The sequence below is a fragment of the Rousettus aegyptiacus genome, unplaced genomic scaffold (assembly GCF_014176215.1).
Source record: "Rousettus aegyptiacus isolate mRouAeg1 unplaced genomic scaffold, mRouAeg1.p scaffold_m13_p_6, whole genome shotgun sequence".
NCBI lineage: Eukaryota > Metazoa > Chordata > Mammalia > Chiroptera > Pteropodidae > Rousettus > Rousettus aegyptiacus.
The window spans coordinates 79168788-79193781 of NW_023416309.1; the positions used below are offsets into that span (position 1 = coordinate 79168788).

The following is a 24994-nucleotide window of genomic DNA, read 5'->3' on the forward strand; positions in this document are numbered from 1 at the left end:
CATGGAACCCCTCAGGTTCTCTCAGCGTAGCAGGCTTATCCCAGTAGAGCGCCCCGGTGGCTAGGAAGCAGAATCACTGCTGGCTGAGGGCGCCGACGCCGCCCGGGAGGACTGTGGGCAGCCGGGAGAGGGGGCGAGGGCCGCCACAGTCTCGGAAGCAGCCCGGGGTGGCGACGCGGGCAGGACAAAGCACGTCAGCGAGCCCGCCCCCGTCAGCCCTCCTCCGGGCGGGGCTAGCCCCGCCGGCACTGACTTAGCAACGCGAGGGTGGGAGTTTTGTCCCTCCACGGACCCCGTTTTTCTCGGCCTCCGCGCTTCGCCGCCACCGTCCCCTTTCCTCTTTCCGGCGTTCCGGGTGCGAGGGGCAGGTAGGGTCGCGCAGGCAGCCGCCGGTGTGCAATCTCGGCACTCGCCTGAGGACCGCGAAAACTACCGTTTCCCCTCCGGGCAGCGTGGTCGCCATGAACTTAGCAGGTGAGGCGCCGTTCTTCCCCACCGGGTCTTTGCTGAGGTTCTCTCCAGGGGCTCAGCTCGGCCCCTGAAGCCGGCGGCGGGGAAGGGCCAGGGTTGGGACAAGGAGGGGTGATGGCGGGGATGGAGCTTTCTGGGGAGGCCGGAGAGGCAGGGAGGAAGACAGCATCGTGGGGAAGGACGTGGGTAAAGGGCTTCTCCACTACGGTGATTAACTCAGGTTGCTCTTACAAAGTTAAGAACCAGGAGGTGGGGAGTCCTGAATCAGCCCTCTTCAGTCTCTTTTTGCTGTTATAATCCCATTTGGTCTTCCGACAGGGCTGAATTCGGAGAAGGTAGCTGCTTGGATTCAGAGACTGAATTCCGACCCCCAGTTCGTACTTGCCCAGAATGTCGGGACCACCCATGACCTGCTGGACATCTGTCTGAAGAGGGCCACGGTACAGGGTGCTCAGCATGTGTTCCAGCACGTCGTGTCTCAGGAAGGCAAGCCAGTCACCAACCAGAAGAGTTCAGGTGAGATCTTAAAACTCATTGCACACTTTACTTGACCCTCCTGACTGCATCCCATTTTAATAATGGTATTAGGGGAGCGGAGATCTGTATTGAAAGAACTGGTAGTACATTCCTAGAGAACAGGCACAGGTAAAGGCAAGTTCAAGAACATTTCTTTGTAACTCGTTTCGGTGCTCTATGGCTTGTTAGTATATTCGATTTGAGCATTAAAATGAGAAGTCCATGGTCATCTGGTTGTAAGTCACTATGTACTGAAATTATGTGGTTGCAGCCCTATATCTTGGAGGTAGATGCTTTTGGTACAAAACAGCCCATGCAAAAATGTTCATGCCCTCGAAGACCTACCCCCCCCAGTTGCCCTGAAGGCCATATACACATGTATGAAATGGAAAATACACAATTTAATCCCATCGACATGTCATTAAATGTTATTTTTAAATATACTTTTTGGTTGCAACTTTGCCAAATGTGCAATGGCTCAGTTCCCACAAATAGAACAGTTCGTAATACAGAAAAATACTCAGTTCTCATGCCTTATTGGTCAAGAGCTCTTCTTTTGTTATCTGCTGTCTAGCACCACTGTTAGAGAAATAGCTACAGTGAAGGATTGGTTATCCAGGAATCTCAGTAAGGAGGACATTCTCACAACAAGTACTAAAGGGACTTTTTAAAGTCTGCATTTGAAAACAACTCCCAGTCTGTTTGTATAGACAGAAAGCACTTCAGTGCTTGCTTAGAACCAGTCAGAATTTAGTATAGCTATATTTTATCGTATGTAAATTATTCCTCAGTAAAGTTGACTTTTAAATTTTAAAGAAAAAATCATGACCTTGCAATAATTGTTTTGCTATGGTAGAAAGTGCTTGGGTACTGTCGACTGACAAGCCCCAAATTGTACATGTAGTAATGTCACAGTGGTCCTATGCAGTTTAGATTGCAGTGACCTCTTAGGGAAAAGCCTGGAAATGTTCATTTAGAAGGGAACAGGTGTTATATGTTTTGTTGTGTCACTTTTGTTTTAAAAAGATACAAATAGCACAAGTTATGTAATTTATTTTCATTCAGTTTTTATATTAATAGTTCATATAGATTCCATCTAATAGGAAGTAACATAGTAGATATGAGAGAGGTAGGGTACAGATAAACCCAAGGTAAAGATGAGCTGCTATACTGTTAATAGTGACTTTCAAAGAACGCTATAGTTACTTATTTTTAATTGTTTCTTTGTCTCATTATAAAATTACTGTTGTTCAGTGAAGAATATTTGCAAAATACTAGTAAATTTTTTTTTCTGTCAGGTCTTTATTCTATGTGTGCATGTGTTAAATATGGGATACCTTACATGTTGTTAGGTAACCTACCTACCTTTTTCACTTACTATCAATTTTGAACATATTTTCATAGAAGTAAAAAAGTTAAGCCCAAATAAAAGTCAAGTTTTCTACCCTCTGTATTTTTCTTCAGAAAAGAGTTACTCTATATTTGAAACCTTATAAAGACTCTCAAAATGAGCACTCTCACTTTATTTATTTTGAAGTATAGTTTGGCAAAGACATTACTCTGAAATGACCTTAATCATTACTAATTTGGGATGCTTATAGAGATCAGTTGATTGAATCAGTTTTTTGAAAAGGCAGAAAGTTTGAGCAAAGTATATTCCTAGGACATGACCTCACATGGAAATGTTGGCTATCATTGTAACTAGGCCTCCTAAAGATCACTTAAGTCAGTATAGGAAATGGCGACATTGCAGAGTTTGTGATTATCCACCTACAAGACAAATAAAGAATGTGATTATATGGTTGAGGCATGACATAAAGTGTTCAAAGACAGCATCATGCATTGATTCAAAACATCTTTGTAATTCAGACATACTTGATGGAAGAAAGATGAGTTCTGATTGAAAGGGTGGATCTAATCATGGCAAAGGCACTGATGCCAAGATACATGTGAAGAGTATGAATCCCTTTGAAAATGACATGTGAAAATGGAAAAAACAATGCTTCTACATTAATCTGTTTTGTTAACATGACTTAAAATGTCTATATATTTAAATTACTAACTTAAATATTATAGGGAGATAGTTACTATTTCATCTGTACCTTAAGCATTTATGTAATCCAGTTAAACAACTTTTTAAAAAATTTTTCTAGGGAGAACGGGGAATGGCTTATGTTAGGGTCACCTTATAGTAAAGCATATACTATATATTCCAGATTAAAGGGCAGAAACTTTAAACCTTTTACCACATATTGCCAAATTGCCCTCAGATGTTTAATACCTATTTAGACACCTGTCCAGAGTGTACTATAGTGTTATTTCCCCAGGTACCTGCCAATATTGGGCATTATCAATTAAAAAATGTTTCCCCACTTAACAGATGTCTTATGATGAACTTAAATTTTTTTTTTTCTTTTTGCCATTTGTATTTACCCATTCATGATCTCAGCTCATTTCTCTAGCAGCATTTCTAAATGTAATTTTCTTAGGTGATTTGTAATGGATTCTTTTGTGATATGTAAAGAGATTTTTTTTGGTATATTAAGGATATTAAACCTTTACATACATATAGTGCAAATAGTAGTTACTAATTTTCTTGTTTTGTTTTGTAGTTTGTTTTTAATCTTTCTCTTTCTGATTTAGTCTTATATTGTCCAAGATCTTGTCTTAGGTTCATTGTTGGGAAGTACAGTTGGAACAGTGTAATCTACATGAACACTCATAATTTATTGGTTTGCTTTCTTGTTTCAGGGCGATGTTGGATCTTTTCTTGTCTGAACGTTATGAGACTTCCGTTCATGAAAAAATTAAATATTGAAGAATTTGAGTTTAGTCAGTCTTACCTCTTTTTCTGGGACAAGGTATGGGACTGATCCCGAAATATTCTTTTTGTTTTCAATATGAACCTTGATAGGGACTTTTTCTTCACTTCTTCCTTTTCCAGTTGTAGTCTGCCTTTCATTATAGATGTGACACCATTAATTTGATTTCCAAAGTATCAAAAGTTGACTTTTCAAAGGCAGAACTGCTTTGTTTGGTAGGTGGCTACTTTCTGCAATGAAATAATAAGACTACTGACTCACCCTACTGCTTCCCTGTTTCTTTCTTATTTAAAACTTTTTATTTTATTTCAATAGTTTTTCCTTTTGGCATATTTATTTAGGTTATTTGGTCGTAATTACCAACTTTAGTTGAAAAATACCTACTATGTATACTTGAAACTAATATAATGTTATGTCAGTAATACCTTAATTAAAAAAAGCCCTCCAAAACCTCACATAAAACTAATATGTCAGTTATAATCAATTTGAAAAAAAAACAACCTGCTGTGTCGGGTCCACAGTAGTTCCAAGACTCCTGTTCTGTTGATAATGCAAATAAAGGTATTAGTTCTCTTTTCCTTTAATTTTAACTTTACTTACTCTAGGTTGAACGCTGTTATTTCTTCTTAAATGCTTTTGTGGAAACAGCCCAGAAAAAGGAACCTGAGGATGGCAGGCTGGTACAATTTTTGCTTACAAATCCTGCAAATGATGGTGGACAATGGGATATGCTTGTCAATATTATTGGTAAGAGCCTTTCTCTAATAGAAATAAAACTCAGCATGATCAAGCAACACTCTTTAGTTAGGCATAGGCCATTTATTTGGTGACTATGTACAGAGTAGAATTGGTCTCCCAGAACGGTATATAGTTAACTTTAAGAACTTTATCTCATACTGTCACCTATAAAGTACCTTTCTTAAATGAGAGATAAGGAGATAGGTACTGTGAAGGGTAGGTTGGAGAAGTAAAGGTTGCATTAAATAGAGCTCTTTTCCTATAAAACAGCTTATCTCTTGTTCATTGATAGAGTCACATACATTGAAACTGCAACTGTTTGAAAATGTCCTTTCTATAAAGGGTTGTCTTATGGAAAAACCTGATTATTTCTGAGCACTTTACAAAGTATGAAAGCTAAAAGAACAGAATTAATTCTAAGATGGATAAATATGCAGGTTATTACCTGTTTAATAATATTAAGCATAAGATTGTTAAGTTTTCTGAATTAAACCAGGAAAACATGGCCTATTTCGTAAAGTAATAGCTGTTGTTGCCAGGGTTTGTAATGCTGGAGTATACTTTTACCTTATTGAACACTAAAATTTGTTTTCTTTTAGAAAAATACGGTGTTATCCCTAAGAAGTGCTTCCCTGAATCTCATACAACAGAAACAACCAGAAGGATGAATGATATTCTGAATCACAAGGTACAACATATGGAGCAGAATGGGATAGAATTTAATGTACTTTATCTTAAAATTCCTAACTGATTTTCTAAGGGGATTCTTGGACATTTTAGTATGCATAGTCTTTGTACAAGATAGCTACCTCAGTGTTTCTAAAAAGCAACGTGGCTACATATTAACTTTAAAAATAATTGAGACTAGGGTGTTTTTTTTTTCTTTTTAAAAATCCTCCACTTTTATTTCTATTGATTTTAATATTTTCTTATTTGTACTCAAGAAAGTTAAGTCCTGTGTTCAATTAATATGGGCCAGAAGTACACTGAGTCCTATGCTTGTCACTAGAATCTAGTAGAGGTTGGCTGGGACAGCTTTATGTACTAGTAAAACCAAAAAGAACTGTTTGTGAGACTTCCTTAAAGAGTATGCTGAGTTCAGAGGCTTTCCCAAACCACATCAGTGTAGTTTATTCACACATTAAAGATTTGATGTAGTCACTGAACTGATTTTTATTGCTTCATTTATCTTAGTAAATCATCCTTTCTTGTCTACGTAACCCATTTTCCAAGGAGGATTGTAAATCCTGTGAGGATGCTTCTCTGCCAGCCAGACATCTTTTTGAGAACTTGAAGTTACTAAACCCTGCTGTCCTGATCTATGAGGCTAAAATTGGATTTGTCATTCTTGGGAGAAAGATTACATTTTAAAATAAACTGTACATATGTTTCCCCATATTAGAAGTAGATTATTTCCCAACCAGGAAACGCAGGGGGCTGGGGGCGGGGGGTAGTTATTATCAATAGGCTAAAAGATCACTGGGTATATTTTAGATGGTAGCAAGATCCTCTTTAGCACCATGGTTGGATTTGAGATTCACCTTTATCTTAAGCATATCTCAAAATTGAAAACAACAAAGATGAAAATTATATTGGGGGTTGACATAGCCATGGTCACAATGATTTGGCGGAGAAGTAGAGTCAGTAAAATTCTAAATAAAAATCTATTAGAATGATTTAATGGCATAATCATCTTAAGTCTCCTGTTTTTTCTAAGGGTCATGGACATTATGGAATCAGATGTTTTCCTCATAGCCAGGCATGTACTGTCACAGAGAGTACCATCTGTTAGAGAGCAGGAGCTGTTCATCTAATATTTGGGGGAATAATCCATGTGTTTTCTTTTTCATGGAAAGTGATTTTAGCTATGTGTTTAAGTGGACTGGGTGGGGAAAAACACATTTGCTTTTATGAACTTTCCCTTGGGGCTTAGTAACACTTCAAAATAGAACTAATGTTGATCTGTTAGGCTCATTTACGGTTGAATTTGGGTAAATATTGGCATGTCAAATAACTTTCTGTCATAGATGAGAGAGTTCTGTATACGACTACGGAACCTGGTACACAGCGGAGCAACCAAAGGCGAAATCTCAGCCACACAGGATGCCATGATGGAGGAGGTAATAACAGTTTTTTGGATTTTTTGTGACTCTTCTAAAGAACTCTCAGAATATTCCTATCTGTTAAACGGATTAGGAAGTGTAGTCATTGCAATAACTGCTGAATTCAAAATTTCTTATTTTATAGCTGTAAAAACTGAAGTATAAACTTTGCATTTTAGTATGGGACTTGAATGTCCTTCCATCATCTAATTCCCAAGTTAGTAGTATAATTCATAAATATTGAATACTTTCTGTGAGTTTGGCACTAGGGATTACAAAGATGAGAAAGACAGTCTCTACTCTCAAGAAGCTCAGTCTCTTGGGGAAAAGAAACACGTGAATAATTATAATAAATCCTGTGCTAGAGATGTGTAAAAAAAGGATTTGGTAGCCATAGAGGAGGGAGTGACTAATTTAATGAGTTAAAGGTTTCATAGGGAAGGTATTTAAACCAGCTCTCAAAAGTTCAGTAGGACTTTACTAGATGGTTAATAAGGACTGTTCTAGACAAAAGGAATTGCATGAACAAAGGCGGAATCCTCAGAGAATAGCATAGCCGAAACATGAATGTTGTGAGTGTGATTGGTAGCAAATTAAGCTAGAAAGGAGGAGTTGCGAGGGATCTCAGGAGAGTCCAGGACTTTTGGCTTTATTCTCTAGGAATAAAGATGGGAAATTATCGATGGCTGTATCAGTTAATATATGTGTACTAATGTATCGATGGTTGTATCAGAAAACATTCTGGAAAACCTAAAAAGCATTAAACGAATATAAGATTAGGTAATATTATCAAGGAAGTTAAGAATATTACTTAATACCATCCATAATCCAGATGAATATGCATAAATCTCTGAAATTACTTTGAGAAAAGAACAAATATTTCCCTCTTTCACCTAGTGGACCCATTACTAGGAATCACTGACAATTTTCTTTCAAGATTGTGGAATTTAAAATGACCTAAATATTTTACTGCAATAGACAACACTCATGTTTTCCTTTGTATTTTAGAGAGGGAGTGTAGTGTATTTGAGTGCCGGGTCTCTGATGTCAGTCTAAATTCTGATCATCCATTACTTAATAGCCATGTGATCTGAGACAAGTTCTTTAATCTCTCAAGTCTTAGTTTATTCAAGTGTAACATGTATAGCCTAGTGGTTAACAGAATAACAATTTCTTAGATATTTGTTGAATGGATGAATGCGGAGGTTTCATTTTGCCAAATGCATTTCAATTATCTCATACTTAACCCTCTCTTCTATTTAAGAGAGGCATTTGGGTGTAGTAGAAAAAAAATAGGCTTTGAAGTTAGGCACGGGTTTTAATTCTGGCTCTGTCACTTAACAGCTCTGATTTTACATTAGATACTTATCTGAGATTCAGTTTGGGTTTTGAAATACATTTCTCATTGGATTTTTATGGGGCTCAAATAAAGAATTAAATCTAAGAATGCAAGGCATAGTGCCCGGCACATAGCAGTTGGTCAGTAAATGTTCTCTTTCCTTCCTGCTTGGAATGATTTCTCTTGTTGAAGCCGTATCTCTTGTATAATTCGCTTTCATTTATGATTATAGTAAGATGGTGGGGATATAGTAAGGATGAATCTTCTATAAAGTTATGGAAAATGACTCAGATAATACTTCTTGCAGATTTTAAGCATCCTGTTGGCTTTTGACATTTGCTTTAATGATCTTCTAAAGGATGTATATCTTTTAAAGGATGTATTGAAGATCTACTCCTGACCATGAGATTGGCTGATAAGAATTAGGGCAGATAAGTTTTATATCTTTCTTCCCCTACCCTTACCTTGAAAAAATAGTAAGTCCCGAGGATGGATGCTTTATAGTGTTATTTACTTAATGATTCTGCCTAAACTGTTGACTACAGAATTCTGTATGGTAGGTTTTTAGATTTTACAATCCTCCAAATGACTCCTCTTTAATGAACCTGACTCTTTGGAAATGAGGAATGTAGCTATGGTTTTAAAGCCATAGATTAGTACCTATGATGTGCCTAGCCTTTTAGGCATGTTAGAATGATAACTTAAATCAGCAGCCATGAAGCTCCGAAAGCTTTGAATGAAAGAGGTCTATGCTAAAGGCATTCTTTTTGAGAAAGAGAAGAACAGGTTGCTAGTTGAGATTACAGACAAGGCATATCTGTTCGGAAATGTGTTGTTATCTCTATTGTGATCTTTTCTCAGTATATCTACTCTTTTTTTTTTTTTCCAGCCTCCAGATCCCCTTAGGATTAGTAATGTATGCTCTACCAAAACTGTTAAAAACAAAACATAAAGACTAGATACAGTATTCATCAGTGCCATGAAGAGACAAGTAGTGATTATTTGCTTAGGAAATTCTATAGCAGTGGCTCTCAGCTCTGCTATAGAAACAGTATAGTCAGTCCTAGGCTTACTCCAGACCTACAAAATTGGTTTCCCTGAGAATAGAGTCTAGTTATCTATATTTTATTTTTTAATTTTAAAGATTTCTTTGATTAAAAAATATTTTTAACAACAAAAATATGAAAAGTCTTTTTCCCATCCTGTTCTCTATTATCCCAGTTCCCACACACTCCCAAATTAGTTTTATTAGTTTGTTATTAGTATTAGCAGTTAGTTATCCTTTCAGAGATCTTTTATTAACAGTACAATACCAGTATATATTATTTTCTTCCTCTTTTTTTTCTTTGCACAGATGTTGTTATGTTATTCATATTCTGTATAGCGCTTTTATTTTTTATTACTCAACAATGCCTTGGAAATCTTCTCATATTAATATATAAACTTCTGCATTTAAAAAACAATTTGCATAATATTCTGTTTCTGGATGTACCATAATTAATTAGTCCCTCTTAATGGACATTCTAGTTATTTTCAAACTTCTGCTTAAAAAACTTCAATAAATAATCTTGTACATGTGTTATTTTGCATATGTATGAGTATGCCTGTAGGTTATATTTCTGTAATTAGAATTTTGAGTCAGAAACATGCATTTGTAATTTAGATAGCTAATTCTGAAGATTAAATCAATTTACACTCTCATCAGCAATGTCTCATAGAACCTATTTCCCTTTAGCTTTATCCAGGCAGTGTACTTATCAAACAATTAGATTCTTACCAATCTGATAGGTAAACAATTTGGTAGGTTAACTATCTCACTAGTGGAAAGCATTCTAAGCATGCTCAAGGCAGATTTGTTGAGCCATGAGTAGTCTAGTTTACCTAGAATCTTAGGGAGGAGCTAGAATGGTATTTCTGAAAAAGTGGTTTAAAGTTCATCTGCATTAGAATCAGATACTTGTTAAAAATGAAAATTCCTGGGTGCCACTCCAAATGTACTAAATCTGAATTTCTGGGGATAGTCCCTATAATCTGCATTAAATCAGTGATCCTGAGGCACATTAGAGTTTGAAACTAGAAGAGTAATGTGGAAAGTTAGAATTAGACATATATAATAAAAGTTTTGAATACTAGCGTGAGAATTTGTCCAAATTCAGTAGGAAATGAGAAGTTGGAAAGATTTTTGAATAGAGAAGTAATGTGCAGTGAAGCTTCATGTAAGGAGATTAATTTTGTTAAATGGGTAAAACTGGAAGAAATAGAGGTAGGAAAACCAGTTATGAAACTGTAGCAGTCTAGGTGGTACTAATTTGGCCTGAACAAGACTGTAACAATTGAAATAGAAAGGATGGGAGAAATGTGAGAGGCCTTAGAGGAAAAATCTGTAGGACTTGGCAACTTATCTGCAAAGTAGGATTCACCATTAAAAGTAACTTTTAATGTTTTAAGCCTGATAACTGGGATAATACTGCTGCGATTCCCACAAATAAGTCAGAGATGCTCTTTTCAGTCGTGACCATGAAGAGGAGGAACAGTGGTTTTAAATTGCCTAGTCCCAAGTCACAGTTCATTTGGAATTGGGTTTCAAGTACATGGAAACAATCCTGGAGCTTAGGAAAAAGAATGACCTAGCAAAGTGATAGTGATGATAGTACAGATAGCTGAAGTTTTAGGAATGACTGAAATCCCTGAGGGAGAATAGGATCGAACAGGTCTAAGCAAAGAATTCTAGCAAATACCTATTCCATAAAACATCTATTTCTGTAAAGGCAAGTGCCAGAACTATGTTGTGATATAGGTGCTAGTATCAGTGTCAGATCCTGCAGACAGGTCAACAGGTCAAAGAATATGAAGACAGAAAAGGCTGCTGAATTTCCTGAATGGGGGTTTGTATTAAGCAGATCAGTATTTCCAGATGACATATATAGAAAGCCGTAATGACTCAATCAGAGAACTATTTATTAAGACTGATAAATGAATTCAGTAAAGTTGCAGTATACAAAAATTTGTTTTGTTTCTATACACTAATAATGAACTATCAGAAAATTAAGGAAACAATCCCATTTGCAATTGTATCAAAAAGAATTAAATATCAAGGAATAAATTTAACCAAGGAGGTGAAAGACCTATATGTTGAAAATTATAAGATATTAATGAAAGAAATTGAAGAAAACATAAATAAGTGGAAAGTTATTCAGTATGCATGGATTGGAAGAATTAATAATGTTAAAATGTCTATTCTGCCCAAAACAATATCTAGATTCAATGCAGTTCCTATCAATATTCCAATTGCATTTTTCACAGAAATAGAACAAACAATCCTAAAATTTATATGAAACCATACAAAGCCCTGCATAACCAAAGCAATCTTGAAAAGTAAGAAGAAAGCTGGAGGTATCACCCTCCCTGATTTCAAACTATATCGCAAAGCTATCGTAATTAAAACAGTGTGATATTGGCATAAAAACAGACACATAGATTAATGAAACAGAATGGAGACCCCAGAAATAAATCCACATATACATGGTTAATTAATTTGCAACAAAGGAGTCAAGAATATACAACAGGGAAAGGATAGTCTCTTTAGTACATGATGGTTAGAAAACTGGACCAACTATCTTACATTATACACAAAAATTAACTCAAAATTAAGTTAAAGACTTAAAGACGCAAAACTATAAAACTCTTAGAAGAAAACATGGTCTGTGATATCCTTGACATAGGTCTTGGCAATGATTTTTTGAATCTGACACTGAAAGCAAAAATAAAAAAGTGGGACTACATCCAATTAAAAAGTTTTTCATCAAAGGAAGTCAACAGAATGAAAAGGCAACTTACTGAATGGAAGAAAATATTTGCATATCACATATCTGATAGAGCCAATATTTCAAATATATAAAGAACTCATACAACTTGATAACAAAAAAAAAATTCGATTTAAAAGTGGGCAGAAGATCTGAATAGACATTTTTCCTAAGAAGACATACATATGGCCAACAGGTACATGAAAAGATGCACAACATCATTAATCATCAGTCAAATGCAAATTAAAACCACAACAAGATGTCACCTTACACCTATTGAAATAGCTATTATCAAAAATACTAGAAATAACAAGTTATGAGGATGGGTAGAAATTTAAGTTAGTATAGTCACTATGGAAAACAGTGTGGAGGTTCCTCAGAACTTAAAAATAGAACTACCATATGATCCAGCCATCCCACTTCTGGATATTTATCTAAAGAGAACAAAAACATAATTATACATCTCCATGTTCATTGCAGCATTTCTTATAATACCCAAGATTTGGAAACAATCTTAAATGTCCATCAATGGGTGAATAGATAAAGAAATAGTGTATGTACACACATACTATGGAATATTATTCAGCCATAAAAAAAAAAGAATGAAGTCTTGCCATTTGCGACAACATGGGTAGACCTTGCAGGAACTACACTAAATGAAAAAAGTCAGACAAAGACAAATACCACATGCACTCTCTTATAGGTGGAATGAATATATATATATGGTTGCAAGAGGTAGGGAGAGGGGTGGAGGGTGAAAGAAATGGGTGAATTGGTTTTTTAAAAAAGTTTGAATAAAGGAATGAGTAACAGATGTGAACAAGTAACAATAACAAAATAAAAAGGCGAAACAAAGCTTTTTTACAGAGAAATGTAATAATGTTTAGGGAATGGAGGTAGAAGAATAAAGAGGACTGTTAAAAGCATACCATAATGAAATTCAAATCAATCCCAAGCCTTTTCTAACTTCCTTTGACAATATTAGTGAACTCTACACTGATCTAGTTCTAAAATAGGAATTAACAAAATCAAATGCCTTCTAGACTTGACCTTTTTTTTTTTTTTTTTTTTTTTAACAAATAAGTTTTTATTTTCTCATATCACTCAGATTAATGCCTCCTTTGAGAACCCATTCTCTGGAAGTGGCAGAATTAACCCCTCAGCAGGTTTGAGGTTTTCTCATATTTTGTTCCTCTCCCCACCCTAGGGAAATAATTTTTATGTCTAGGAGCCTGAATGAAAGAGAAGAGAAAGAAACTCAACTCTCATTCCAGTGATATCTCCCAAATACTTTGTCTGCTGACGTTTTGCTGTTGCCCTCCTCGAGGTCATCAACCTTTGGAGGCCAGAAATTGTCCTTTTTTTTTCCCTTTGTTTTCATATATTTCTTCCCAGAAAAAAAATAGGCATACATAGGGAATAGAAAAAATGGGGAAAATAGTTAATGCTTCAAAAATATTACTCTGCCACTCATATACTTTCTTCTGTTATCACTGTGTCTGGGTTTTTAGATAGAAGAACCTTGGCTAATTTAAATATAAAAGGAATATATTAAGTAATAAGAAGTAGCTCACTGGATCTCCAGGAAAGCTGGGAGAACTGGACTTTGAATGTGGAAATGTTAGGAATGATATCCAAAATTTCACAGCAAAATTGGTTTATCTCATGAATCTATTGCCACCAGTGGGCACAGACTCCTCTGATGCTGGATACCTGATGTTATGGCCCCTAGAAGCTAATGTAGCTTCTTGTGCTACCTTTCCCTCACCAGAATGACTTCTGGGCAGTCCCCATCTCTTGAAATTATTAGCTTCTGAGTCAAAATCCAAAGTGGGTGCATCTCACAAGCATATCCAGGAATATAGCCTTGTGGCATTCCGACAACAGGAAGAACAGGGAAAAGGTGTCCAGTTGCATTGGTGAGATTGGAGCTACTTCCCACCATGAATCCTCTAAGATGGCTAATCCACTGAACACAGTGTATTTGACCCAGTTTGCAGCATGCTGATGTGCTCAGCACTGCCTATCCTCTAGACCCTGGCCTTATGCCTCCTTTCCCTGCCAGAGTAGGTCAACAGTGGCTCACATTTTTCCCCTGAACATAAAGCCAATACTGACACTGTCACCTGGCCTCCTGCCATCATTGTCTCTGCATATCCCCTTATCCAGGGTGGGACCTGGGTTTTGGCATTGTCTCGGGAATACCCAACAAGTAGGGAGACTCTATAATACCCAGCATCTATAATACCCAGCATCTATAATACCCAGGCTCCTCCAGGGGCTGTCCATAGAAACCACACTACACATCCCAGAGGTAAAAGGTAATTAAGGTCTCAGGGGGCATGTTTGGTTAGCAACAGGAGGTGGGAAGAATCCAGCTGGTATGGATTTCACTTTTTTTGTGCCCTGGACCTCTCTTGCTATCTAGTGAAGGCCGTGGCTACTCCCAGAGTTGCTAGATTTAGCGGGGGTAAAAATGTGGGACACCCACCCAGTTGAGTTTGAACTTCAGATAAAAATGCATAGGACTACAAAGGATTCATTTATATTAAAAATGCAGTTCTAAAAATATTAAGTGATAGAGTATAATATGTATTTTAAAGAATTTAAAAAAAAGATCTAACAATGGGTCTAATAGGTATAATTTTCAAATAGTAACAAGAATCAAATATTTTGAGACATCTGCATCAATTAATTGATACAAAAATATTTGTGATGCCTATTGGTGACAAAGGAAGTACTGCTAATACTACTGTGGCATTTTATCTACATTCATAATAGAGGGAAATGATAAATTTCTGTTAGAGGTTGGTGAAAATAACAATGTAATTTCTTTTCCCATTCAAGTTCACTGATCCTCCTGATTTTTATTCACTTATCTTTAGGCCTCCCTAGACTCAAAGTAAGAGCCTATAGAACCTGGCAGGGAATACAGTGTATGAGTAAAACAAGCAGAATCAGGCATGGCTTCGCATCAGAAGAAGGCAGCTCTACTCAGCCACTTGTTACCTTGTAGGAATGCAGGCCCATTGCTGTCTGTTTTTCTTTTCTCAAAGAAATGAGAAATCATTTTAACATGCTGATAACTAAATAAAAGTTTAAAAAGAAAAATTCTTTGCAGGCCAAATTCAACATCTTTGTGAGCTAGATTTGGCCTGGGAGCCAAAAGTTTGTCCCTCCTCTCTAAAATATATTTTTCAGACTCTCTGAGCTGCTTTGGATTTCCCTTTCTCATCAGGTTTTATCAGGCTTTGTAATGCAGCCGCTTCCAGGAGGCTGTAGCCTCACATCCAATAATTAGTAAAATGAAGTATATATAGCTAGTTTAAAGATTATCATTTTCTATAAGAAAAAAATCTTAGTATAGATCCTTTATGTTGGAAGAGTAAAGAAGGCTGAAAAGGATCTTTTCATCATTTTCAGCTATGAAATAGCAAAAAGTGTAAAACCAGTTTTTGTTTTTTAAAAAAAAAGCAGATTCTAAGCACTGGGGCTATAGTGATGACCAAGATAGACGTGATCCTTGCTCTGATGAACTTTACATACTAGTTGAGGGAGACATAGTGCACAAGTAGATAAACTGTCTGCTGTGATATGTGTTCTGAAGAACATAAAATAGCGTGGTCATGAAAGACCTTTCTGAAATCAAATCTGAGCTGAGACATGAGTAACAAAAAGAATCCAACCATGTAAAGATCTGGATACAGAACATACCAGGTAGAGGGGACAGTGAGTACAAAGCCCTTACTAAGATGCGAGAAAGCTTGGTATTTTTGAGGAAAAGAAAGAAGGCAATGGTACTTGAGCTGAAATAGATCTTGTAGAGGAAATGGGTGTTTTGAGAATGGATTATAAAACAGCAGGAGAGGAAGTGAGGTGACCAGTAAGGAGGGTATTGTGGTTGGTTGTGTAGATGAGAGTGGTTTGGACCAGGTTGATGAGGTGAGGATGGAGAGGAATGAATACATTTCGGGGTATATTTTAGAAGCAAGCTGTTGGGACTTATGTAGAGGACAAGGAAGAGGAAAGAAGTGGGTGATGCCATGGTATCTTAAAGTGGAGCAGCTTGCAGATATAAGAAAAGGCCTTTTGGTGGTTAGGGCAGTGTGTGGGAACCTGTGTGGGGAAAGGAATATGTGGATGAGGGACATAATCTAAGAAGGAAAATTTTGGAGGAGGGACAGATTAGATGTGGCCTAAAGTAGTGCTTTCAAAGTGTAATGTGCCTGCAAATCCTTGGAGATCTTGTTAAAGTGCAGGTTAGGTCTCAGGTGGGGCTGGAGAGGCAGCATTTATAACTTTTTTTTTTATTCAAACACCACTCTAGTAGTCTCAAGATCGTTTGGCTAATATCATCTATATGTAGCTCTCTCTATGAGCTTATTTTCTTTAATATCACAGAAGGGTTCATACCTTTTAAGTGTACCTTCTTATATGTTTTCTCTCCCCGAAAATATGTTTAATGCCTCCAGAAAGTATCTTCCTACCTTCTAGGTGGTGGTTTTTGTTTTTTTTGTTTTTTTTTAATTTAAATCAGTCTTTGCCTTTCTTCCATTTTCCACCAGAAAACTGTAGAGAGCTGTATTCCTTTCTCTCCCCGTTTTCTGTATGTCAGTAGTCACCAAGTACCTTTTCCTTTCCCCTTATAACTAGCTCATTTATCATCAATACTAAACTTTCATCAAAGATTAGCTATTTTCTGTGACCACTTTTGTGTAGTTGTGGCCATTCTATTCCGTGATCAAGAGGTCATTTTACTTTTGAACCTAGTTTGTCCATCAGTAAAACTAAAAAGTGGAGGTAGATCATTTAAGGACACTACAGCTTTGCATTTTTCTAATATAAGTAACTAAGAGTTTTATAGTGCTTTACACTTTACTGTATCCTCTCTCAGTACCGTATCTGCCTGTAGCTGGCTTTAAACTCATTCTTCTAAGTGTTCGTGACCGACCGTCAACTATTGCACTCTCCCATCCTCCTTTCACTTGATGTCTGTTTCCCAAATTAGCCATGGGTATGGAAATTGACTCAGTTTTACATCATTTGTTTTTAAATTGGAATTCACACATTCTTTCTCCATATTCCATGTCTCATGCTGTCTGTGTTCTTTTTTTCCCCCCATTCCCTTTCCTATTACTCATTAATATTCAGTCTTTATGACTTGTATTCAATGTCCAGTGTCCTTTTGTGTTCTGAATGCCAAGTGCACCTTGTGAAAAGCAAGTGACACTCCCGAGTTGCCCACCAGAGAGCAGACTTGGATATCCAAAGCTTACTGCCAGTTTTTTACCTTTGGGAACAGAATGTTATTTCAGAACAGCAGAGTTTCATCAAGAAAATATAGTATCAGAGGCCCTGGAGGTTATACTTTGGAGAATTTTTTTTTTTTTTTTTTTTTTTTTTAATTAGAGCTTGTTTAACTATTGTTAGTTGGCTTGGAGCCAGGTATTCCTTTCAAAGTGTTAAAAACTGACTGGAATATTCACGAATGGCTTTGGATAGTTTATAAACTAATATAAAACAAAGCAACATGTCTCAGATTACATTTTTACTGAAATCCAAGAGAAAGATGTCACTGTTATCCTCATTTGTGCTTTATATAAATCTTTGATTTAAAAGATTCAGATATATAAAATATATGCAGTAGGTGGGGTATTAAGAAAGCAGGCAGTCTTAGATCATTACCTGGTGATTTTCTCTAGAACAGAGGCCAGAGCAGACATTTCTGAAGGGAGAGGAGGGTAAAGTAAGGGAAGAGGGTGAGTGGGCTCTGTCAGGTTAAGGACGACAGAGTTGGGATCCAAGGAGAGGTATTTTTCTTATAAGCTATAGCTTTGTTTTGCTCTTTAAGCCTTCTCTTTTGCCTGCTTTTCGGGTACCTTTGGGATTTGCTCAAGTCATCCTTTGTGATACCTGTAATCTCGCCCTGGTTGAGACCATAGGGATAGAAATACCCCATAAAATTAGTAGGACATATTTAAAAGATAAAATAGCTCCACTGCTTCCAAGAATGACTCCAACATGAGTAGGATTGGCTACCCTAATCTTATCCATATTTGGTACACCTCTCGAAATTTAGAAAGATGAAGTAAGGCAATCACTCTATCCAGATACAGAATTTGCCAGTGTATAAGATTTTAATCTATGAATTGAGAAAATAACAGTGTATTTTGGGAGCCATTCTTCTCTTAACTAGAGGGGAAAAAAAGGGAAATGTCCTTAATTATGAATGGAATCGATAGGTTCTGCTTTGCTGTAATTGGCTTATGGCAGATGCAAATCCATGGTCTGTCAGTTGGAATGGACTAGAGCTGGCAGCATGTTTGACTTAACTCCCAAGTTCTGGATGTGGAGTCTAGGAAGACATTGTCGATACATATGAGTAAAGCCTTGCTGTCAGCATGTTTTTAAAGAGAGCAGAAGCCCAGTTTGAATTCCTAAGTCAAATTTCACACTTGTCACTGGAGAAGAACTTTTGATTTAAGAAAACCATTTTTTTATATTAGTTTCAAATATACAGTACATTTGTTAGACATTTACATAGTTTAGGCAACGATCCCCCTGATTACTCTTTCTCTCTTCGGGCTCTCCACCTAGGCATTACATTAATGCTGACTGCATTCCCTATGCTGTGCTCCCCCCATCCCCATGACTACTAATTTGTACTTCTTTAACCCTTTACCCCTTTTTCCCAGCCCCACAACCATCCTCCCCTCTGTCTGTCTCCAGATTGTCCTCTATATTTGTGAGTCTGTTTTCGATTAGTTGTTCTTTTTGTTCCTTAGATTCCACATGTAAGTGAAACCATTAAACTTCTAGAGGAAAACATTAATCCCTCTGATATTGCTACTAGTAATTTCTTTTCGGACATATCTCCTCAGGCAAGGGAAACAAAAGAATAAACAAATGGGACTACATCAAGCTAAAAAGATTTTGCACAGCAAAGGAAACCATCAACAAAATGAAGACAGCCTACTGAATGGGAGAAAATATTCACTTATGATACATCTGATAAGGGGTTAATATCCAAAATATATAAAGAAGTCATATAATTCAACAACAATAAAAAAACAAATAATCCAATTAAAAAATGAATAGAAGACCTGAATAGATATTTCCTCAAAGAGGAAATAACAGATGACCAATAGACATAAGAAAACCATTTTTGATGTGGTTCTTCTAGGGTTCATTGGAATATGTCTAAGACCTAATTTCTGTCTCTGGTAGATTAAGTCTAGCTGGGAACACATTAGAGAAACATAAATGGCACTGGAATCAAATGTTAAATTTTATGGCAGAAATATTCAGAGAGGGAGCAATTAGTGTGAGCTGAAGTAATAAGTGAAAACTTTCTGGAGAAGGAGCATCTTGCACTGCGATTTAAAGTGTGTGACTAGGATGGGGATCTGAGGAACAGAAGAGACAACAAAGTTATGAAGGCGACGACAGTGAGCTGAGTGTATTGAGCACACAATAAGGTGGGACACAGATAAGCCTGACTAGAGTGCAGGGTTCATGAATAATACACAACAATAAAGAACAAATTACTGACATTCATACCACCATTAGTGTATCTCACAGCATTTTGTCAACAAAGGAAGCCTGATACAAAAGAGAGTATGCTGTATGATTCCATTTATGTGCAATTAAAAGAATAGGCAAAACTAATCAATGGTTATATTATCAAAATGGTGCTTACCTTGAGGAAGGTTTGTGTTATTGACTGCAAAGGGTCCAGGGTCCCTCTGGAGCCTTGTAAAAGTTCTGTATGTTAATCTAAATGATGGTTACATATATATATATATATATATATATATATATATATATATATATATGTAGAAAATTGAGCTGTATACTTAAGATTAGTGTGCTTTACATATTTAATAAATACAATTTATGCCTGCGTAAAAAAGTAATAATAAATCAGGTCGTGGAGTTTAAATTTGTTGTGGGAGGTGACAGGGAAGCATTAATGATCTTCAACAGGAAAGTGACTTGAAGAAAGCGGTGATTCTAATATTATTCTGTAGTGATGTGGAGAATGGAACAATTTTCAGATCAGCTATTCTATCTAGATCAGATAAGGTTCTAGATGCTATAGGAGACACAAAATATCCAAGACCTGGTCCTTATCCTTAAGAAGTTTGTCATCTTTTGGAAAAACTAAGAAAGTTACAGTAAATGATAAATGCTTAATTCATCAAAGTCAGATCTGAATCCAAATCCTAATTCTGCCATTTATTGACTTTGTTACTATTTCCTTGATCTTTGATTTCTTTATCTATAAAAAGTGGGAATGATATCTGTCACTTATGTTAAGAGGAATAAGTATTCAAAGATTTTGTATGGCACAGTACACATCAGTAAATGTTACTTTTTTAAAACCATGTACCCATGGAGCAATATTTTTTTTTTTTTTTTTTTTTGGACTGTATGTGACCTAAGTTTAGAGCATGGTTGTGCCACTTACTGGCTATGTGACCTTAAGTAGGTTCTTAATTCTTTGAGTCTTGATCTCTTTTGAAAAGAAAAAAAGGAGGAGAAATTATACTGTAAGAGAGTTCTGAGAACTTAACAGATGTGTAGTATCTAGCACAAAATAGACACACTTAATAAATATGATCCATTTCTCTTGAATGTATTGGAGTTTTCAAATGTGTGGTACAAATCATGCAGGCAGTAAGTGATGAAATTGGATCACAGTGGTAACTGGGGCAGAGAAAGAAGAGGTAGATCATAGTGTTGTATTTTTTTAAAGATAATAAATAGAAAATTTGATATAGAACAGGAAGTACTTTCTATACTCTGACTTTATCCAAGGGATGTCTCTGTATTTCTATTTCTGTCTTTCTATAAAATGAAAATAATAGTAAACGTATTCTTGGATTATAATGATGCTAACTTAAAGGTATTGTGCCTTCATTAGAAAATATGTTATGGTCTCACAATACAAAAAATAGTACCTTACTACTAAAAGTTGTTCTTGTTCTTGTTCTAATAATGCTTTTAACATGCAGTGTCATCCAAACTCCAGCTGAAAAGTTAATGACTTTTTTCTGAGTGGAGACCCCCATCACAATCAAAGTGAAACCTAGAAGATTAAAGGGAAGGAGATCCATTTATAAAATATGACATTATTTGTCACTTGAAATAATGTTTCAACAGTGAGCAGTTTCTCAATTAAGGAAGTTTAATTTTCAGGGCAAATACTGAGCTCTAAATATTAACATTTCAAAATTGTATTGTTCAGAGTATTTATTTAAGAACTCAGAGTTGACAGATATCAAATCCCGAACATCAACCTTCTAATTTTGGAGCAAGAATTGATTTCCTGTGAAGTTTCTGGCTTGTATTTGGCCACTGATTTCTTGTATTTCCCAAGCTTGAGGAAAATGAAGAGGTAAATTATAATGGTTTCCCCTAGCCATCTCTCTTTTGTCTTCCTTTTTTCTTCCAGATACTCCGAGTAGTGTGCATCTGTGTTGGTAACCCACCAGAGACATTCACCTGGGAGTATCGAGACAAAGATAAGAATTATCAGAAGATTGGTCCCATAACACCCTTGGAGTTTTACAGGGAACATGTCAAGCCACTCTTCAATGTGGAAGATAAGGTTGGAGACTGACACTGGCAGTTACCACTGTTTACTTTTAAATGCCTGTTGACTACAGGGAAGGGTATAAGATTCCTGGGTTAACATGCATGATCATCAAACTAGAAACTGAACAAACTTTTTTCCCCTCTTCCTTGAAGTATTTTATGGACCTAAAAAAGATGAACAAATCAGGATTCCCAGTGCTTCGCTTCAGAAACTTTTCTAACTGTAGGGCAACAGTATTAGTTTAATTCCTACGTGCTCCCCTGATTTGAGCCCAGAATCATTCTCATGTACAAAGACAATAAAAGTGTGTTGGGTGTTTCTTATTGTGGTTTCAGAGCATCTCTATTCTGTGCCTCTCCCCTTTTCCCCACGGCCAGAACTCTCATGAAAGGGAGCAGTGTCCCATCCTGGTTTTTCTTGCTCTCTTCAGGTCTTCTCCACTGCCCAGTGAGAAGACCAGAGCCCTTTTCTTTATTGTCATCTTGACACTCTTATAAGCAAATGCCTTTGTTTTATGGTTGGAATCCCAACTCTTTCTGAGGTATTGCCAGGTGTTGAGCCTGTCTTGTAATTTGAGAGTAGGGATGTTATAGTGATGGATCTCCATCTTGCCTTACTTAAGTGCATGCAATTCTTCAGAATTAGTTTGGAGGCAATTCTTGCCAGTAGGAAAGATGCAGCTCCCAAATGTGTCCCTTGCACTAATTAGAATATTCAAGGACCTTTCTCACTGTCTTTGCCACCTTTTGTTTCTTTGTTATTTAACAATGTGTTTATAGTGCTTATTCTTGTAGGCAGAGGTGGTGAGCTTTAATGCAGACATGTGAACTTAGAGGAGAGGTGTGTATTTAGCTTGATATTCCTGGTTTTATGTTCTAATAAACATGTTATTGATCTCAATAGATTTGTTTAGTGAATGACCCTCGGCCCCAGCACAAATACAACAGACTTTACACAGTGGACTACTTAAGCAATATGGTTGGAGGGAGAAAAACTCTATATAACAACCAGCCTATTGACTTACTGAAAAAGATGGTTGCTGCCTCCATCAAAGATGGAGAGGTTGGTATTTTTTCTGTCTTCTGCATTGGGGTTAAAACCTCTTCTTCCACTTCTTTGATGTAATAGAAAGGTAGGACTTATGCTGACTTTATTCCTTCCTCTTTGTTTGTAGGCTGTGTGGTTTGGCTGTGATGTTGGAAAACACTTCAATGGCAAGCTGGGCCTCAGTGACATGAATCTGTGAGTACAATAAATTTGAAAAAGAAAGTCATTTGTGGTTTGTTGCAGTTGGAGTTCATCCTTGGTATGAAATGACTCAGCCGAGGTTCACCCAAAGAGTAAAGTTGGCCTGAGGGTGTGTCTCTTTGGTTCCCTCTTGTAGAGTTTGAGGACTCATAGTAGAATGCTACTTATTTATATGCACTAACCTAGGAAGTCAAGATTATACTTTGTGTCTCAGTTGAAATAGTTGGATGTGCCTGAGAAGCCATAGTATATGAGAAAGACACTTTAAAAAAATAATTCCTTGTTATGTAAATCTGTTCAGCACATTAAGGAATGTAATAAAAGGTTTCCCAGACCTCTTGTTTCCTGTTTGAGCCATCTAAACGACTCTTGCTTTGATCCCTTCTGTATTTTGTCTTTGACAAGGAGGACTAATTTACATACACACTTTAAAGCATTCCTACTGGTTGTCCTTGAAAGTGAAGGTTGATTTGTGAACTAAATCATACAAGATTTCTTGACTGTTAAAAGATACTACTTTAGGGTTATTTATGGGAAGTTGAGTAACTTGATAGTTAATAAGAGAAAAGAACTTTGAAAATATTCTCCAATATTTTTGACATTATTTATTTAAATTTGACAGTCAGCAGTGGTCTAAATGAATTCAGAAACCGAATGGTTCTACCACTATAAAAGAGACCATTTTTGAAAGAAGTCACTTCAAAAGTGTTTTAAAAGTTTGCTCACCAAATTAAGTGCTGCAAGCCCATCTTGTCAGCTTTTTGACATGGGGACTTTATGTTTAATCGTTTCATATTTTCTTGAGTACTTTTCTGACACAGTAGAGACTGGAATCCCATTGAGAGACTAAATTCTGAATGTACCAAGTTCTCTGAAGAGCTACAACACACATTTATTTGGAGCTATTGGGCCCCTTCAGTTCTGTGTTTCTTTTACAACCAAAAGCTAGCTTTCCTCTTGATTGTACTCCCTTTATTCTGTACTGTCATTTTTTTACAGCTATGACCATGAGTTAGTGTTTGGTGTCTCCTTGAAGAACATGAACAAAGCTGAGAGATTGACTTTTGGTGAGTCACTTATGACCCACGCCATGACCTTCACTGCTGTCTCAGAAAAGGTATGACCTCAGCATGCCTACTGCAGTGTTTTCACAGATGGTCCCACGTTTTTCTTCAGACTATTTATCCAACAGAGCTTCATTCATAGGGTATATGATTTCTGTTAAAGTTAGTTTCCAAGTAAGACCTTGTACTTATGTCACAATGGGTGTGGCTGCATGCTCAGAGGCAATAAAAATAGGAGGTTTCCATGAGGAACAGAATTTGGGTCAGCAGGGAGTAAGAAGTAACTGCTTTCCTGTAACTTTGGAAGTTCTTGGTGTGAAAAGAGGTCAGCAAGGGAACCTGGAAGAAGATAACTTCTTTTGTATAAGGAATTTACATGTGCCCTGAAAGTGTTCGTATCTTGATGATTTATGTTCAGACTTGCCTTCCTTTCATTTGTCATTCAGATTCTTCTACAATAAAATGTCAGTAACAGTAATTTGTGGACTCTGTGCCCATTACTAGATTTATACAGAACTTCAGGAAATTGGATGTAAAGTATTTTGAATTTTTTATGAAATACTCTCGTAACACTACTATTTCTAGGACACAATTTGTTGGAAACAACTGAAATTTTATCTTTCACACATAAGCCTCCCCATTTCTAGGCTGTAAAAGGGATATTTTACACCTGTGCTCAGGAATCATAGGAAGAAAAGACCTTAGACTGCTTCAGTTTTTTATCACCTTAAACAGAAATGTTCTTTTTCTAACCTATCTAATACTAGAAAGAAAGTTACAGAATAACTACCGTGACATTAGAAGCAAAACATTAGAAGGAACTTTTCATAAAATACTGTAAATAGTAAAATATTAAAAGGAATAAAATAGAATAAAATACTACCAAAATAAGTTGTTCATATTTATATGTTTGGACCTGCTATATTATAAAATTCAGTGGATTTACAACTAAAGCTCTATAAATTAAGGTTAAACTTTTAAGTTATTTAGAGGACTATTAAGAAACAAACCTAAAGGTCTTATAATTTCTAAGAAGGGTTGGACTTTTATCATTTTTCATCTCCGTTAGAGAGTATTCTTATTTTTCAGAAGTAGAAATCATAGATACCATATCATTTTCTCAGAAACTTTCAGTCTTTGATTGGTGTGGTTTATTAATGTGCCACTTCTTCCTCAGGGGAATGGAGTTATCATACATGTTAATAATATAAAATACTTTATATTATCATAATTGGAATTTTACATTGAGATTTTTCCCCTCCCTCCAATTTGAATTTTTGACCACTAAAA

General features: G+C 36.4%; 1 protein-coding gene across 1 annotated transcript in view; it reads left to right on the forward strand.

Moving 5' to 3' along the window:
* The first annotated feature begins 285 nt into the window (after positions 1-285).
* Positions 286-24994, forward strand: part of BLMH (bleomycin hydrolase) — a 40988-nt gene continuing 16279 nt past the window's right edge. Inside the window, exons 1-10 of the mRNA XM_016138989.2 lie at positions 286-474; positions 790-987; positions 3739-3848; positions 4415-4556; positions 5147-5235; positions 6575-6667; positions 21249-21404; positions 22296-22454; positions 22567-22634; positions 23640-23757. Of these exons, the coding sequence (XP_015994475.2) occupies positions 462-474; positions 790-987; positions 3739-3848; positions 4415-4556; positions 5147-5235; positions 6575-6667; positions 21249-21404; positions 22296-22454; positions 22567-22634; positions 23640-23757 (1146 nt within the window). The 5' untranslated portion in view covers positions 286-461. The remainder of the gene's footprint in view (positions 475-789; positions 988-3738; positions 3849-4414; positions 4557-5146; positions 5236-6574; positions 6668-21248; positions 21405-22295; positions 22455-22566; positions 22635-23639; positions 23758-24994) is intronic.